The 17,072-nt window shown below is 46.3% G+C and overlaps 1 protein-coding gene across 2 annotated transcripts in view; it reads right to left on the bottom strand.

Annotated features, from left to right (window-relative positions):
• Positions 1–10,189: 10,189 nt before the first annotated feature.
• Slc6a5 (solute carrier family 6 member 5) overlaps positions 10,190–17,072 on the bottom strand; it is a 47,569-nt gene continuing 40,686 nt past the window's right edge. For both annotated transcript variants that reach the window (XM_021200316.2, XM_021200313.2), the window contains 2 exons: positions 13,293–13,460; positions 10,190–10,503 (listed from right to left, as the gene is read on the bottom strand). In XM_021200316.2, coding sequence (XP_021055975.1) covers positions 10,348–10,503; positions 13,293–13,460 — 324 coding nt within the window. In that variant the 3' untranslated portion in view covers positions 10,190–10,347. The remainder of the gene's footprint in view (positions 10,504–13,292; positions 13,461–17,072) is intronic.

Raw genomic sequence — 17,072 nt, 5'->3', positions numbered from 1 at the left:
AGCAGTGTTCGAGAAAACTCACTCACCATGGGAACCAAGAGAGTAGGAAAGAGGTGGCCCAGGGAATAGCAGTCCGTTGTCATTCAAACTGTAGCTATAAGGGCTCTGCCTATCATCTAGGGCTGTGCATAAAGCACCCACCCACACCCTCTTTGCCAAGCCTTAAACAATCCTGTATTTGTGTTAGAAGCACATTTATCACTACTCTGCAGGAAACCTAGGAGGAAAGCATGCTTTTCAGCTCACACTGAGTTAGGAGAGAGACTGCCTACCTCACCAAGGTGTAGACTTGAGGCTGGGTGGGGCTCTGGGCTCCAGCCATTGTCTAGCATGCATGAGTGCCTGGGTTCATCTCCAGTACCTCAAAATAAGATGTAAAGCATAAGGGTCAAATACGGCTCTCAGGAGCAGGTCTGCCAACCCAAAGCCAGGGGTAGCTACCGGAGTTGGGGGGTATTCGGAACTTGGATGGGCAATGGGAGAGATGCTTTTATCGGAGAGAGAAGGCTCTTGTTGCTCTGTGCAACCCACTCACACAGCAGCCATGGGCTTGCCATCTCCAGTGCTTTCAGACCTTGACCCAGAGTCAAAAGCCAAACAATGTCTTCTTGTTGACAGAGTGACAGTGAACTCCTCTGTATCAATAAGGATGTTACCTGGCAACAAACAACAGGAAAACGCCTAGATAACTAACCACTGTTCTTGCGTAAAAGAATTCAGAGCTGGACAGTCCAAGGCGAATTTACTTGCTCTGTGAAGCCTTCAGGAACCCAGGTCCTTTCAGACCTTTTCGGCATCATCTCTAAGATACAGTTGTTGCCCTTGCTGTTCTACTTGGCTGCCAGCACTCCAGCCATTGCACCTGCATTCCAGATAGCAAAGAGAGCAGGCCTGCCTGGGAGCCTCATGTGTCAGTTCCACTTGCCTGCTGACAGAATCTATTCTCATGGCTACTCCATACACATCTGCTGCCTCCTGTTGCGTAATGACCACAAAACGCACTTCTGGCAGCGTTGGACTTATAATATTCAGATAAAATAATATTGTTCAACGATCCATACTGTTAGCAACACTAAGCACTGGGTCTTGTGTAGCTGTGGGTTGGCTAGGGTTCGGCTCCACCAGACTGACTATCGGCCATTCCTACAGGCCATTCCAATGCACACTGCAGGAGATGGGCTGGCCTCCTCTCAGTACAGGTCTGTGATGTCATCCCAGTTACCACGTGATGACCATGGTATAGCCAAAGAGGCACCAAAAAGAAAACAAGTGGAGCCTTTAAGGTGTAGACACAGGCCTGGCACACTGCCCACAGGACCCGGAGAAAGGCACGGGTGCAAAGCTGAGGTCAGGGGCCAAGACACATAACCCAAGCATAGTGAGGAGATTATAAGAATGTGATCTGGAGGAAGTAAAGAAAGACAGCCACAGTGATAACACACACGGCTAGAAGCTGACGATCCTAAAGAAGAAAAGACAGGAGTCCAGGGACAGTTCTCAGTCTCCAGGACACCTCTTAGGGTACATCATCCGTGTGAGATATCAACATATGGCTTGTGAGGTCGCTATGATTCTCAGTCTTGCCTCAAGGCACCATGTGGATTAAGAATACAAGGAGCCTGTCTAAAGGGGATGACCTCCTGTGCAAAAATAAAAAATAAAATAAAATAAAATAAAAAATAAAAAAAATTAAAAACAAAAAAACAAGAAGCCTGCAAGGCGGCCATGGGACTTTCCACTGTTGAGGAGATGAATTATGGACAATCCTTTAATATCATGTCTCCAAAACCCTTAAACCAAGAAAGAACAAATCAATAACCAAGATACCTCTGCCAAAAAGCACCAGTCCACTCCCCCAAGATTGCTGTCCTCTGTGCTCTGAGGAGGGGCATCTGTGCTCCCTGGTGCATGAAAAGCACTGGACTGTCAAGCCCCGAGTGGCGTTTCAGCCTTAGTCCCCACGTTCTATCGACAGAGACAACACTTCCAAAGCCCACTCATCGTTCTTTTAGGGTGGAGGGGTACGTGTGCAAGTGTGCAGGTGTGGATGTACGTGTGTGTTGTGTGTGCGTGCGTGTGTGTGTGCGCGCGCGTGTGTGCATGTGTGTGTGTATGTGTGTGTGTGTGCATGTGTGTGTGTGTGTATGTGTGTGCATGTGTGTGTGTGTGTGTGTGTGTGTGTGTGTGTGTGTGTGTGTTTCTAGATACCAGAGGACAACTTCAAATTTCCTTTTTCAAATCCTATTCACCCTGTTTTATGAGACAGGGCCTCTCACCAGCCTGAAGTTTGGTAAGTAGGCTAGGCTGGGTGGCCTGTGAGTCCCAGAGACACTATTATCTCCACCTTCCCAATGAAGGGATTATAAGCAGGCATGACTATACCCAACTTTTTTCATACGAGTTCTGGGGGTAACAAAATGAGAATATCATACTTGCCTGGAAAACATTGTACTGAATGGACATCCCCCACACTCCACCATCCAGGTTTGGCTTTTTGGGTTTTTTTTTTTAAGGTTTATTTATTTATTTTATGTATATGAGTACACTGTAGTCATACTGATGGTTTTGAGCCATCATGTGGCTACTGGGAATTTGAATTCAGGACCTCTGCGTGTTCTGGTCTAAAGATTTATTTATTATTATATCTAAGTACACTGTAGATGTCTTCAGACAGCACCAGAAAAGGACATCAGATCTCACTATGGATGGTTGTGAGCCAACATGTGGTTGCTGGGATTTGAACTCAGGATCTTCAAAAGAGCAGTCAGTGCTCTTAGCCGCTGAGCCATCCCTCCAGCCCCACCATCCAGTTTTAAAATATCCACTTGCACTTTTGCTCTGCGATGTGTTTGCTTTCATCCTGTGAGCCCATCTGAGCACCCCACTGACCCTTACATCTACCCCTCACGCCAGCATCCCATTTCAGAAAGTCCTGACAGAGCCCCTCAACTGGAGGGAATGCCTTCTGCTCTCTTTCAGTTTGGTCTTGTCCTCAATACTTTGGAGGCTCTCATTTTTCTTCTGGGTAGGCTGAGGCTACGTCCAGGCTTGAGTAACCCTGAAGAGAGGCCTGGCTTTCCCTCCCGTCCTTTGCTCTTTGTAACACTGAGTTCTGTTCCTTGTCCAGAGCCAACACTCAATATTCACTTATTCAATTCTAAGATGCATTTTTTTTTGAGTATCCACTAAGTGCCAAACACTATTAGGCACTAGGAACATATAAACAGTTAACACAGTGGGAATGGCAAGGAAATAGGCCAACAAATCAATGACAGATGACAAGGTGACTTGCCTGTCGCCATTTCTCCTAACCTACTGATATCTGTAGGAAGAAGTCTAGAAAAGAAAGGATGTAGGTTAAGTGAGTTTCAGTACCAAAAGTCCTCCTAACATCACAAAGCACACTACAGGGCAAGTGACACACTGGCTTGCTTTTCTGAGAGAATATGTGATCAGAGAAGGAAATCCAGCTCTTGTGGCATTAGCCCATTTTATAGGCATTTACAGGAGGAGCTTTCTGTTGCAAAGAGCTCTACCATGAATCTATAAAATCCAACCAACCAGTCAGCACATGAGCATCTCTTTGCAAACCCAGCTCCCAGTAAACAGACCATTGTGCAGTAACCCACGTCTCAAGGCCAGCCTTGGAATGAGTGAGTTGGGAGTTCTGTACCACCGTATCATTCTGAGGCTCTGGCTGCAGGAGAGACATGGAGGCGAATCGACAGAGAGTATTATAAGAATAAAGATTGAGAACTGCCTAAGATGTTGGAGATCTGGACAAGAAAATAGCAACATCAAACAAATACAAAGAAGGTGAAAGACAGGAGCGGGTATGACTGACTCTCAGCATGGGTGTCACATAAGGTGAAAGACAGAAGCAGGTGTGGCTGACTCTCAGTGTGGATGTCATTCAAGCCTTCTACTCCAGTGGGGCAGAGGGCCAGGATTGCCATACTCACCCTCAACCCCTTTCAGGAAAGAACTGTTCAAAGGGCAATAGACTCTCCAGAGGATTTCTAACCGCAGCCTTGCTTGCCTATGTCTGGTTTGGAAGTCTTCACATGGAACACCTCTACTTGGGTGGTAAGACTGACAGATGAAAATGAGTGCTTGGGCGTGGCCTGTAGTTATGGAAACCAAAAAAATGGATTCAAGAGCCCATCCTTCTTTCTTGCTGTATTCTACCTATCTGGGATTTTGCTTTTTAATTAAAAGTAATAATAATAATAATAACAACAACAACAACAACTGCCGGCTCCTTGCTGTCAGGTCCAGGCAAGAGGAGAGAGGTCCCGGTCCCTCCAGGGTATCTCCGGGACTGAGCTCGATGTCCAGCCGAGAGTCTTGTCAAAGCAGGAACTCAACTGTATGGCATCAGTGTCTCGCTTATATAAGTTCAGAATAAAGGGAGGGGCATTTTTGGTGGGGTAAGATGACACAGGAGGCAGGAAAGGGTGACGAAGAGTATGGAGTGACTGACAGGGCCAATGGCAAAGCTCGACATCAGTAACTGCGGGGCAGAGGCAGAGCCAAACAGGTCTTGCTGAGTCACCCCAAACGGAAGTGACTGAGGCAGGTCTCAAAACTCAAGCCAGGCTCCGGGTTGTCCCCAAGGCCCAAACCAGAGCCAAAATGGGGCCCAACAAACAACAACGATGATGATAATAATAATAATAATAATAGCAACCTCAGGAAGGAGGCAGGGCACAGGCCCAGCACCAAGCTCTTATCCCTCAGAGCATTTTCTAGCAAAGGCACCCTGGCTGAGAGCTAATATGCACAACTGAGTGTGCTTAACACAGCTGTGCACTTCCTGGCTGCAGTTCTGTGGCTAATCCTAAACTTGCATGAAACTTAAGACCACAGTCCTCACCCAGGTGTGTGACCCTCACAGCCACAGGCCTCTCCCAGGTGTGTGACCCTCACAGTCACAGGCCTCTCCCAGGTGTATGACCCTCACAGTCACAGGCCTCTCCCAGGTGTGTGACCCTCACAGCCACAGGCCAGTCCAGGTGTGTGACCCTCACAGCCACAGGCCTCTCCCAAGTGTGTATGTGAACCCCATCATAGGTCTTCCCTAGGCCAAGGCTTGATCACAGGATGGACTCCATACTTCAGTGTGTGGATCCCAGCATCATCTTTGAGCATCTGTGTCTTCCCACTGATTCTGGCCCAGGCCATCCTGCAGCCATCTAGCACTGAAGCAGAAGCTAGAGACAGGAGGTGAGCCCCTTGCTCGTCAGAAGACCGTCTTGTGTCCAGGTTCATGCAGTCAGATGGGAAAGCATACGCAGCACGAGGCCTGTCTTGGAGCAGGGAGCCAGGGCTCCACCTACTTAACTAGAGATGGAGGACACTTGTTTGTTAGCTTCACATGGGTGGTTTTTCTACCAAGCTCATTTGGCCTGGAGCCAAGCACACATCAAGAATATCTAGATGCTGCTAAAGTTAAATAATATTGGAAATGGACAAAATAATAATGTTACTACACATGAAGATTTATCTAGCTCAGTCTCTATTCGGATCTGTTCAGATTCTCTCTCTCTCTCTCTCTCTCTCTTTCTCTCTCTCTCTCTCAGGCTAATTAATAATTTAGAATACTATGATGTGTTCTGATGGCTGCAAATACAGCAATTTAATTGATATTTCTTTCTACACAATACAACGATACCTCATTTCCCTGGGAGGGCCATTATCCACAGCTGTGCCAAGCTTCTCACAATGGCACAGGCCCACCCTGAGCACACCTGAAGCCCATTTGTTAAAGAAGAAACCATGGTGATGACAGATTTGAAATAGACACGATGGCAAGCAGTGTGTTTTAAATACTGACATTTATTTGAGGGGTTTTGAGAACTCATACATTATTAGGATAAACTCTAATTTATATCAGTATGTAATATATAATACAATAAATTGCATTTGTACACATAAATACAAAATTTGAGGTAGGGCCTCAAGAGTAATGATTTCTTAAATGAATAATGCACAGTATATAATAAGCACTCTATATGATAGATAGATATATATGATGCATCATTTTATAACATAATATATTTTCTTCATGTAAAGTCAATGAAAAAATATACGGACCTGACTAGGAAACATCTTTATTCATGAACAATATTGTTCACATGAGATGCTTGCATCTAGGACATTATCCAAGTACACAATTTAAGAATCAACCTCCTATTCCTGGATAGGTCCATAATAAAGTGCAAAAGACACGGACAAATGAGAGACATGGCAGTTCCCAGTTGCCATCTAAACAGTATCCCAATGATCGAGCACACCTGTAAGGCAGCCGGTCACCGGCAAGTGTCATCCTCAGAAGCTAATCAAGCCTGGGCTTGCTTTTCAGGGGTGATGAACACCCATCTGAAATCCTTCCTCTGCAGGCAGTTTACAGCAGCCTGTGCCGAGACCATATTTCACCGTGGTCCTTCTAGTCAAGCACAGTTAAATGAGAGAAAGACAAGGAGTCTTGCTCCCAAACCTCAGGCCAGCTCTGCATCACACATCATGAGACAGAAGAAACTGGCTCTCCAGCCTTGGCCTCCATGCCTTGCATGTTAATGTACCATACAGAACACCCGCCTCACTCATGTCAGAGCCTTGAAGAAGCACATCCAATACCACGGGCAGGATGACCTTGCCATCACACATCCATCCAGCAACAGTTACTGAACTAGCCTCTGGGAAGAGGACAATGACCACAGCCAAGGAGGCGAAGACGAAATGTCCATTTAAGGCATGGGAAGCCCATGCTGACAGAAAGGAAGTGAGACGCTCTGAGGCACACACAGATAACAAAAGAGAAACAAAATCCTGACCCCCTCCGTGCTTCGCCAGCATAGACACAATCCGAGTCTCATAGAACCCAAGGCCCTTCCATGCCACTCTTTCTAAAGTGCCAGTCCCTGAAGGACACATCAAGTGCAGCTCTCACACATTAAAATCACATCAAAAACGCCAAAGCCGTCAATGGTCGTTAGGATTTTGTGTTGACCACAGAGATCATGCAGTAAAGAAATAGACAGGGGCAGATAAAACAACAACCAGGAAAGACCAGAATTGGACACAATTGTTCAAAAAAAAAAAAAAAAAGCCACAGCCTGAAAGAGGTTAGAAGTTTCTAGTGGGCAAGACAATTAGACAAAGGTTTGCATAAGAAACCACAACACGAGTAGTTAATAAATATATGGTGCTTTTCTGTTTTAAGGATATTACGGGGTTACTATTTTTCACATATGGCTTGTTTTTCTCTGAATGGGTTTATTAAAGGGGTATTATGAAATCATCTCACAGATGGAAAACTCCCCACCAGTATGCACAGGGAACCCAAGTCTTTGCAAAGTAGCCTTGCTCCTCCTTCGTGGTCAGGGGAGAACTCTCAGGTGGCAGTTGTGACAATGCTCTCATTGTCTATGAATTCCTTCCTCTTTTTTCTTCTAATTGATTGTGCATTTTAGTAGCGTGAAAACAATCCATCTCGTGGGATACATATCAGCTCTCAGTATCCCAACCAAATCCCCAGGAGGCACACCAATGAGATAGACCATGAAGAGAGGCTACTCAGGCACCACTGCCCCCTGCCAACCTTGAAGTTGAACATGGCAATGAATGGCCAAAACTAACTTGAAAGCCAGTGGTTTCTAGGCAAGCCTGGAACCTTCTGTCCGACTCTGTCCTTCTAAGCAGTCTAACTAGGGAAAGAGAAACAAAGCAACAACAACAACATGGACATATACTCAGGGGCAGCTTCTAGGTCTTTCCTAAACATATCCTAGTAGACACAGCTGTACCCCCCCCCCCCGTTAGGACCAAACTAATGGATGAGGTCATCACTCTGACAAGTAAGTTGACTCTCAGTTCACATCTGGCAGTGTCCAGGGCCTCCCCACACCCTTCTTTTAATCACAGAGGCAAAAATGAGCAGAAATCAGATTGGCATCCAGCACCAATCCCAGTTCCAGCCCATAGGGAAACAGGAAGCCAGAAGCCGCCGTTCATCCCAACACAAGCACAAATCCCATGTGTGCTGAGGGTGAGCCAGCCGCTGTGCTTTTCTTCAACCTGCAAACTGGCAGGGCTGCAGGAGATTCCAAACTGACCTCTCCACTCACACACACACCACCCAAGTCACGGCACTGCCCTGCGATGCTGGTGCAGGAATGGGCCCTCTCGTCAGTGTGGCTTTCTTGGAGAAACCGATGATAAAACAGCAGACAGTGAAGAGCTGAGGCCACAGCTCATTCGCCTAAAACAGGGAAGCCTGAGGTTCCATCTCTGTGACAGCCTAGCAAGACCTAGCTTGGGGAAACTAGGAGAAAAGAGAAAAATAGAAGAGAGGAAAAAAGCCCTGGTGGCAAAGAAAACAGAGCCAGGGGTTTAAAACCCACCATGTTCCCTTCCCTAAAACCAATCATGGCTACCCTGGGAAACACAAGTACCCATCACTGTTGGCAGGTGGTGTGAACAACTTGCCCTAGAAAAGGAGAGTTCAATCCAATGGCTTCAGACACTTTAAACAAAAAGAGTCATATTTTTAAAATGATACATTAAAGTCTGTTGTTGAGGTGCCATTGCCGCTGCACAGGATGAAAATGTCACATCGATATACAAGATCTGAACTGAAAACTTAGCCTGAGACCCTGTTATATGAAGACAAACGGATAAGAAAATGATTGAACCCATCTCCCCTTGAGGAAATGAGTTTAGGTTGCAATATTAATACTGTAAGAGGGAGAAATAAAAAGCCAGGACTATGCTACTCTAAACTTGCCATCTCTGCAGTGATTCATAAGATATTTATGAGGACAGAAAAGACCACTAGCACTATGTGTACATAGCACTGCATGTGCCCGCTCAGGACCCAGTGGATTAAAGGGTATGGCCTGGCCGGGCTCTGCCGACAGGGGGCTGCTCACTCTCACTGGAGGGCAGTTCCATTGAGCAGAGTGGAAAGGGAGTTCTGAACATTGAACTAGCTAAATGCAGTCTTAAAAGCTACAGTTTTAATCGGCTTACTCACTACCTAACTAAGCTGTATTTATCAGAAAGTTCTGGAAATACAGTGGCCTAAGATGTACAACCACAGGGATGGGGAGTCATAGGGTTGCTTTTTACCAACCTCTTCATGTCTCTGATTTTTCCCTATGGCCACAATTGGCATTTACTGTTACTGAAAAAGGAGTAAAAATTGAGAAAGTGTCTTTTAAGAGTTTGTGTCCCATGTGTATATAATATATGGACAGAACTGGGGTAGGTCTCATTTTTCAATAGGTTGGAAGAGAAGGTTACCTATACACATTATAGAAAGTGATTTGGAGGCAAAGAGACAGCATATCATGATTCTGAACCATGGTGCAAAAGATACCACACAGATGCAACGGCGGTACAAAAGCTGACATGCAAATCAAAGCATGGCTTCTTGTGCAGAGAGTGAAAGAGAAGACCCAGAGAATTAACTCTCCAGTGTCATTATTACAGGAAGCAGGAGAGGGGGAGGAAAGGGAGGAAGGGAAGGGAGAAGGAAGGAAGGAAGGAAGGAAGGAAGGAAGGAAGGAAGGAAGGAAGGAAGGAAGGAAGGAAGGAGAGAAGGAAGGAAGGAAGGAAGGAAGGAAGGAAGGAAGGAAGGAAGGAAGGAAGGAAGGAAGGAAGGAAGGAAGGAAGGATGGAAGGAAGTCAGGCAGGCAAGCTGTGGCAAGAGAATGGACAGTCCCTTCAGATCCACAGCACAGAGAGATGAAGCTTCTGAATGCATGGTATATTTGGTCAAAATAAAAGAAATGAATACACAAATCAAATCACCCAGCGGTACCCAAGTCTATCTACCAGCCATGTCTGCATCCAGAATAATCGCCAGCTCTGCCATCCCGCTAAACACACCTGACCTGAACTTCCAGCTTCTGAATGAGATCACTGTGTTGCCCAGCTCAGCTGGACGGTGCCGAGGAGTCTGGAAAGTCTGCGTTCTCCCCACGCCCTACTCCTTCCAGCAAAGAGAAGACACAACGCAATTTCTCTACTGCCAAACCACATACCTGCCAGCATTCGCCTGGTCAACCTACCCCTGCAGGATGAAGGAAGAAACCTGACCAGGGGGCCGATCCTTCCAGAAACTGATAGCACAGACACAGACAGACAGCACTATCAGTGGCCTGTGTGGCTCTCGCTACGGCATGCTACACTATGTCCTACTTTTCTATGGAACACTCTCATGCACAGCTGTGAACCGAAGTGTGGGGAGAAAGAAGAAAATTGGGAATAAATCGGGGGAAAGTGTGAAGGGGAGGCAGAGAGGAAGCCCGGGAGTAATACCGGACCATCCACACGACTGGACTAGCACTGAGTGCCCAGTTCCAAATCCTTCACAGGCAGCTTGAGTCCCAGGGACGAAGTTCCCAAGGGGTCGATCATATTCTTGTAGCGTTCCCCACGGTGCTGAGCTAAGAATGGGCCCCAGTCGGGCTGTGGCGAGCACACCAACTTCAGCCTCTGCAAAGAAGGCAAATATATATATATATAGTTACAATATGCTCCAAAAGCCATCTCCAAAAGGCTAGGTACCATTGCCTCAGATCCATCACTGAAGCCAAGAGCCCCACCCCCTCCCCTCACAATGAGGGAGACGAGCCAGCATTTATTAACCAGGCCAAGGACAGAAAAAGCAAGACTCGGTTTGGTTCTCTTGAAATCATCACCCTGAAAGCAACTTTATGATTGCTCCATGTTTCCCATGCATATGATGAGTAGAGGACAAAGGGCCCAGATTTTAATTATACATCTCCACCCACCAAGTGAAGAGAGCAGGCAAGCTTCTACTTCTGCTCCCAAACAGCAAAAGCCATGTGCTCAATTACATTTGTTCTGTAGTCTCAGTGATGGGTTGCTACATCAAAAATAATTGGATTTTGTTTAGCATATTTCCCAAAAGTATATAAATGGCCAAGAAAAAAGCCAAACCCAAAGATACACCACCAAGCATGAACAAAGATTTTAATTGTCTGTTGAGTGTGTGTGTGTGTGTGTGTGTGTGTATATATATATATATATATATATATATTTGTGTGTGTGCATGTGTGTATGTGTGTACATATATACACACATATATGTATATACATATATACATATATGTGTGTATATATGTGTATATATATGTATATGTATATATACATACATATATATACATGTTTCCGGGTCAGGAGTGCAGGTTCATGTAGGTAAACTTAAAAATAATGGAAGTGTCTCTAGCTTCAACTGAAATTATTATTGAAAATAAAATCTGATAGAAATATATAGAAAAAGAAAACTTATTTCTGAATATATAAGAGGGAATAATTATATGTTTATTACCTATTAAGGGGAAATCTGGTTCTTATAGCTGTTAGTTTAATGCCCCTTTAATCACCAGCTTGCAACCTTTGTGTCCCAAATTAACCATAATAAATTTGTACGGCCAACTCCTCAGTTCAGAGAATTTTAGGCTGTAACAGCAGCCGAGGTTACAGCAGGTTCTGATTAGGGAAAGAGATTCCATGGCCTCTGGTAGAAAAGTGGCTGTGAAGAATGGTACGCTAAGAGTAGCTGGGCCAGAACTGCTTTACACGAGAGACCAATGAACAGAACTCTCCAGGGATGCAAGCCAGAGTACATCTTCAACATGAAGACTCTCCGTCATTCGGAGGTCAGTGGAAACAAAGGCCAGCTACCTGCTGACCCACACCAAGTGAACACTTGTGTTCTGTGCTGGCCACGCCCTCACCCCTGCCCTGTCTTTCCCCACCAGCCTCCTCTTCATGTCAATCTAGCTGCCCAAGAGCAGACCCCACATAGCCATCCTCCACCCCAGTGAACAAGTATTTCTTTGTGTTGGGCTCAGTGCTTCCCAAACCTGAACACACAACCAAATCACTAAAAAGACGAGGCCAAGCTCCATTTCCCTGAGCTCCATGCAGTTGAGAGAGCCTGGCTGTCTGCATTTGTGACAAGCTCCCATGGTGCCTCTAGATCAGACCCCAGGGCTCATCGAGGTCCAGATGCCTTTAGGATGCAGGCAGAGGTCATTCATTCTCAGCCCAGCTGGACAATTGACCATTTAGTTTTCCTTGGAGACAGGATCTCCTATAGCCCAGGGTAGCCTAAAGTTCACACAGAGCTAAGGATAACCTTGAACTCTTGATCCTCCTGTTTCTACTTCCCAAGTGCTAGAATTACAGGTTCACTTGAACAAGTGACTTCTCATGAGTAACGAAAGCTGGGTGGCTCCTCAGTGGTGGCAGTCCCCTTGTCTCTATGGAAAAGTCCCCTGAGCTCTGATCAGAACTGGTGTGCTAGTGAGCTTAGCCAGATACAGTCATCTAGAAAGAGGTAATGGCAACTGAGGAATCGCCTCTGTCAGATGAGCCTGTAGGCAAGTCCATGGGGCATTATCTTGATTAATGATTAATGTGGGAGGGAGCAGCCCATGGTGACAGTGCCACCTCTGAGCAGAGGGCCTCAAGTTACATAAGAAAAACAAACTGAGCAAGCCAGGAGGAACAAACCAGTAAATAGTACTCGCCATGGCCTCTGCTTCAGCTTCTATCTCTAGGTTCCTGCCTTGAGCCCCTACCCTGACTTCCTTCCCTCAGAGAAGATTGTCACTGAGCAATATTGAGATGAAATAGGCCCTTTCCTCTCTACGCTGCTTCTGGTCATGATTTTATTACAGCAACAGAAAGCTAACTATGACAGTTGGTAAGGGAAAGCAAGTCTCTCCTTGAGCTAGCCACGCCCTGGATTGCATAGGACACTCTGTAAAATGTTTAATCAGCTTGACCCGTCCGTCAGTCATCCTTAACTCAGGAACAAAGGGAGCAGTGGTGACTAAGTTTAATGGCAGTCAACATTTGGGAGGGAGGAGGCTTGGAGGCAGAGGGACACCAGGAGAGGGGGGGACCCCTGTGTTAAAAAATGAACTCCAAGATGTAAATAGTGGCTGAGGAGGAGGGGATGGGAGCTCTAGGAAAGAGAAGACATTCAGATCGTCCATCCCAGGGCTGCCAGCACTATGAGAAACAGCAAAATAATAGTTCACTCAGCCTGATGATTGGCTGGACTCCTCCGCTACAGGAATAATATATAATAAAAATGAGTTTAATAGAATCAGCAGGAACTGTGATGACCTACTCAACCCAGTACCCTTCTTGAACATGTTTACTGGATCTTTTGTTTTTAATGCATAGAGCTTTCAGGATCTCTCCCTCGGGAGAGACTAGCAGGGGAAAAGGAGCCAGTAGAATTACCTCAATAAATCTCCCGGGAGCCAGATACATTTTTATCACGAACATAATCGGGATCCAGATAACGGAGCAGGCAAGCATCAGCCATCCAAGCACCATGGACCAGTTAGGGTATCGGTAAGAGCCGTAGGTCATGGGCTCCCACTGGTAGAAGCTGAAGCAAAGGATGAACTGAGAGAGAAGAGACAGGTGCCTTAGGGAAGAGACATGGTGTGGGTCACTCGTTCATTCAACACGCATGTGCGGAACCCCGCCGCATGCTCTGTTCCTCTTGCCTTGTGTAGACGCTCGTCTCTCTGAAAGGGGGTTTTCCAAGTGAAGAAAGTAAATTCTCAAGATGGTGAAGGTGGAAACACACACTCAGCTACTGCTCCTGTGTTTGTCCTCACACCGGAAGTCAGTGGGGTGTGGGCATGTGCCTACACCCAGGGAGGCCACACCAGGAGAACACAGAACATCACCTGACAGGGCCGGGTGGCAGCTGGGAGTTCTGAAGAGACCGACTGCACTATCATTGATTATTAAGCCTTTGTTATAATGGGGGAATGATGTGCTAAATTTGTAGATCTCAATCCTTTTAACTGAATCCATTTGGCCAACGGGTAGGGGCTGCCTCTAAAGTTGGCTGTGTGAGATTCAACATGGTCCTGGGTCCCCTACAGGGGACTGATCTAGAAGCACAGTCCTATAATAAGCCATGGGAGAGAGAGAGGGGGGAGGGGGACAGGGACAGGGACAAGGACAGGGACAGGGAGATCACCAGTGACCCCAGAGACCTGAGCTAATGAGCTGCAGGGCCTCTCAGATCCTCAGCTACAAAATGGCTTTATTTCACACCATGTATGCAGTGTTGGGATTCTCTGGGAGCAGAAGTCTGTATTTACTCCAGAGACCTTCCTCATTCTTAAAAGGTCACGATTTGGATTTTGGCCGTTATCTGTGATCACATCACACTTCAACCAGCGAGAGCTCTGAGATCCGTCCGAAGGCTTGGCTGGCCAGCTGAAGAGGGCCAAGGGAAGGCATAGACTGAAATCAGAGGCATCTGTATACAGAGCCAGGCTTCTGACGGCTCCAGCCCAGCCTGTGGAGACCGTTTCTCAAGACAACATGATTCCGAGTGTTCTTCTTGCCTGTGGCAGCCTAAGCCTAGAATTATCCACGTATGCCCTTTCCCCGGCTCTATGTCTCTCTTCCTACCGTAAGCTACAGTGTAACGAAATGATCGGAGGAAATTACTTTCGGGGGGGGGGGGGAAATAGCAGGTGGGAGAGTTTCGGAGAAGTGCGAAGCCCTAGACGAACGAACACCAAGCATCCACACCAGTACCTCAGCACCCAGGCTGCCAGGGCCAGGGACTTTTCTTCAGTGCAGTTCATATGGTGTTCGAAGCAATGTAAGGCTCCCGTGAAGAGCGAGGTCGACGTTAGCCGCCCCCCCCCCCTTCCAACTTTTGCCCCTGGAGTCATAAGCTTTATTAGCCAATCTATTGGAAGTATGGCCCGATGTCATTACAGAACACTGCTCTGTTTCATTTACTATATAAATAGCAATGCATCTGCATATGTGTGTGCCTTCAGTAACATGATCAGACTGTGCATATGATAATTGCATGAGGATATTTATGGCTCCATAAATCCATGACGGCACGTAGAAAAATGATGGATTTTTATCTCAGAGGCCCTGAAGTGATTTAAACCCATAATCTTACCCTGGTCCAGGACCTGGAAGCTATCTCTGCTACGGAGGTAAATGGTAAAATACAAGCGGGGCTGAGACCTTTGACACCCATTTCCACTTCCGCAAATATCACATCAAACTTTTAGGCACAAGTCAGTTGCTTGCCATAAATTTCCCTCTGCCAAGTCAGCTTCGATGAGAGCCTGCACTGGGGTGGACTTTGCTTCCGAGTCATGCCTACCTCTGCCTTTCACAGCAACCAATCAGACACGGGAGACACACTGGTTGGTGGCAATAATGGATCTGACGACATCCCTACCTCCAAACGGCACAGAGAATCTGCTCAAGAGAGTCTCAGGGTGTCTCCGCAGCTTCTGACATGTAATCTACTGAATCACAGCAAAACTGAGAACTTCCCCAAGAATGAAATAAAAAAATAATGAAATAGAATTCCTTCTCCCTGAGTCTGAAGACTGTTCTAACCCAAACAGGCCATGCTGTTCCTAGACTGTCAGAATGCAGAGGGCAAGCTTAAAGGCCACCCCAACTCGCAAACAGTGTTTTAGCTCTACAGCCTTGTGGCCTAGAGCAAGTCCCTTACCCTCTCTGAGCCTCAATGCACACATCTGTAAAGTGGGGAGATGGCATGGGTGTAAATGATAAGGCCAATAAAGGGCCTGACTTGAAACATACACAGCAGCAGCAGGCAGATGGCCGTGTGACGCATCTCCACAGATTAAGGCAAAATCCTGACACTCTCCTGGCATGAGAGGAAAGGGAGGACAGAATCTAGAACATATTGTCACGCTGACTCTGCTTATAATACACCTCAAGGAATGAAAATGAGGGAAGTCAAGGGTCAGCAGGGACAGGATTTGCTAACACAGCATATTCAGGCAACAGACAACATCATCTTCACACCCATAAGCTGAGCCGGCCCAGACACACTCCATCCATGAGCACCTGTCTTTAATATTTTTCAGGTCTCATGCCCCAACTCCAGCACGGCTTTTTTCAGACTACCAATACAGATGTGGGTGAGCGGCCGGTGTCCACAGAAGACGAAGATTGCGGAATGGATTTTCTGTCTAAACCTCTAGCTTTTCAGAAAGATATGGTTTGATTAGAACATCCTCTCAGACGGGGGAGAGGGGGGAAGGCAAGCAAATGAAGAAAAAATATATTTTCATTGCCTCTGCTTTTATTCATTCTGCATCTTAAAAGAAGCTGGCGCCTGGTGTTGAAAACCAGGCTCTCTAGCTGGTTTCTAGTGCCACCTACTGGGATAAATAAAAATTACAGACAACTTCCTCCAGGCTTCCTCAAAAAGGAATCCCCACAAGTCAGAGGAAGACAAAAAGCAAGCAGAGGAAGAGGAAGACAAATTCTCTGCAGATTTGCTTGGGGAAAAAAGTGAAGCCACACTGAAAGCTTCAGGCACAATAAGGAGGGTTACAGGTGTGAGTTAAAGTCTGTATAGATTACAGGCATATCTGCGGCTCTGTTCATTAGGAAAGGAGATGTCAGATGATCTCAAAACACCTTCCCCACACTTGAAGATGACAACACGCCTCTCAAGAACAATAAAAACAGCAGTAAATGCCTGATTAAAGCTACATTAATTGTAGAGTAGGCACACTGATAATGGTTAGGAGCCAGAACACGTGGGTTCAAATCTAGACTGTTACTAACTATTGTACAGTCAATGCTAGTTCAGTCACGTAACTCCAGGCTTCAGTTCCCCTGTGATACGTCATTTTAATTGTTCCCTTGGCACCACCTAGAATTGTTTAGAAAGGAGTTTCTATGAAGAATTGCCTAGATCAGGTTGGCCTGTGGGGTATTGTCTTGCTTATGTTAGTTGATATGAGATGTAGTCCACTGTAGGCAGCTTCATTCCCTAGGCAGGGGGATCTCATATTACAGAAATCAGGGGCTGGAGAAATAGCTCAAAGTGTTAAAAGCGCGTGCTGCTCTTATAGAGGATTGGAATTTGGCTCACAGCTCACAGCCACATTAACTCCAGCTCCAGGGGATCCAATGCGACTTCTGGATTCTTCAGGCTCCCACATGCACCTGCACATACATGCACACAGACACACA

This window comes from Mus pahari, chromosome 1 (assembly GCF_900095145.1).
Source record: "Mus pahari chromosome 1, PAHARI_EIJ_v1.1, whole genome shotgun sequence".
NCBI lineage: Eukaryota > Metazoa > Chordata > Mammalia > Rodentia > Muridae > Mus > Mus pahari.
Note: the sequence above shows the minus strand (reverse complement) of the source record. Positions and strands in the feature narration are given on the sequence as shown.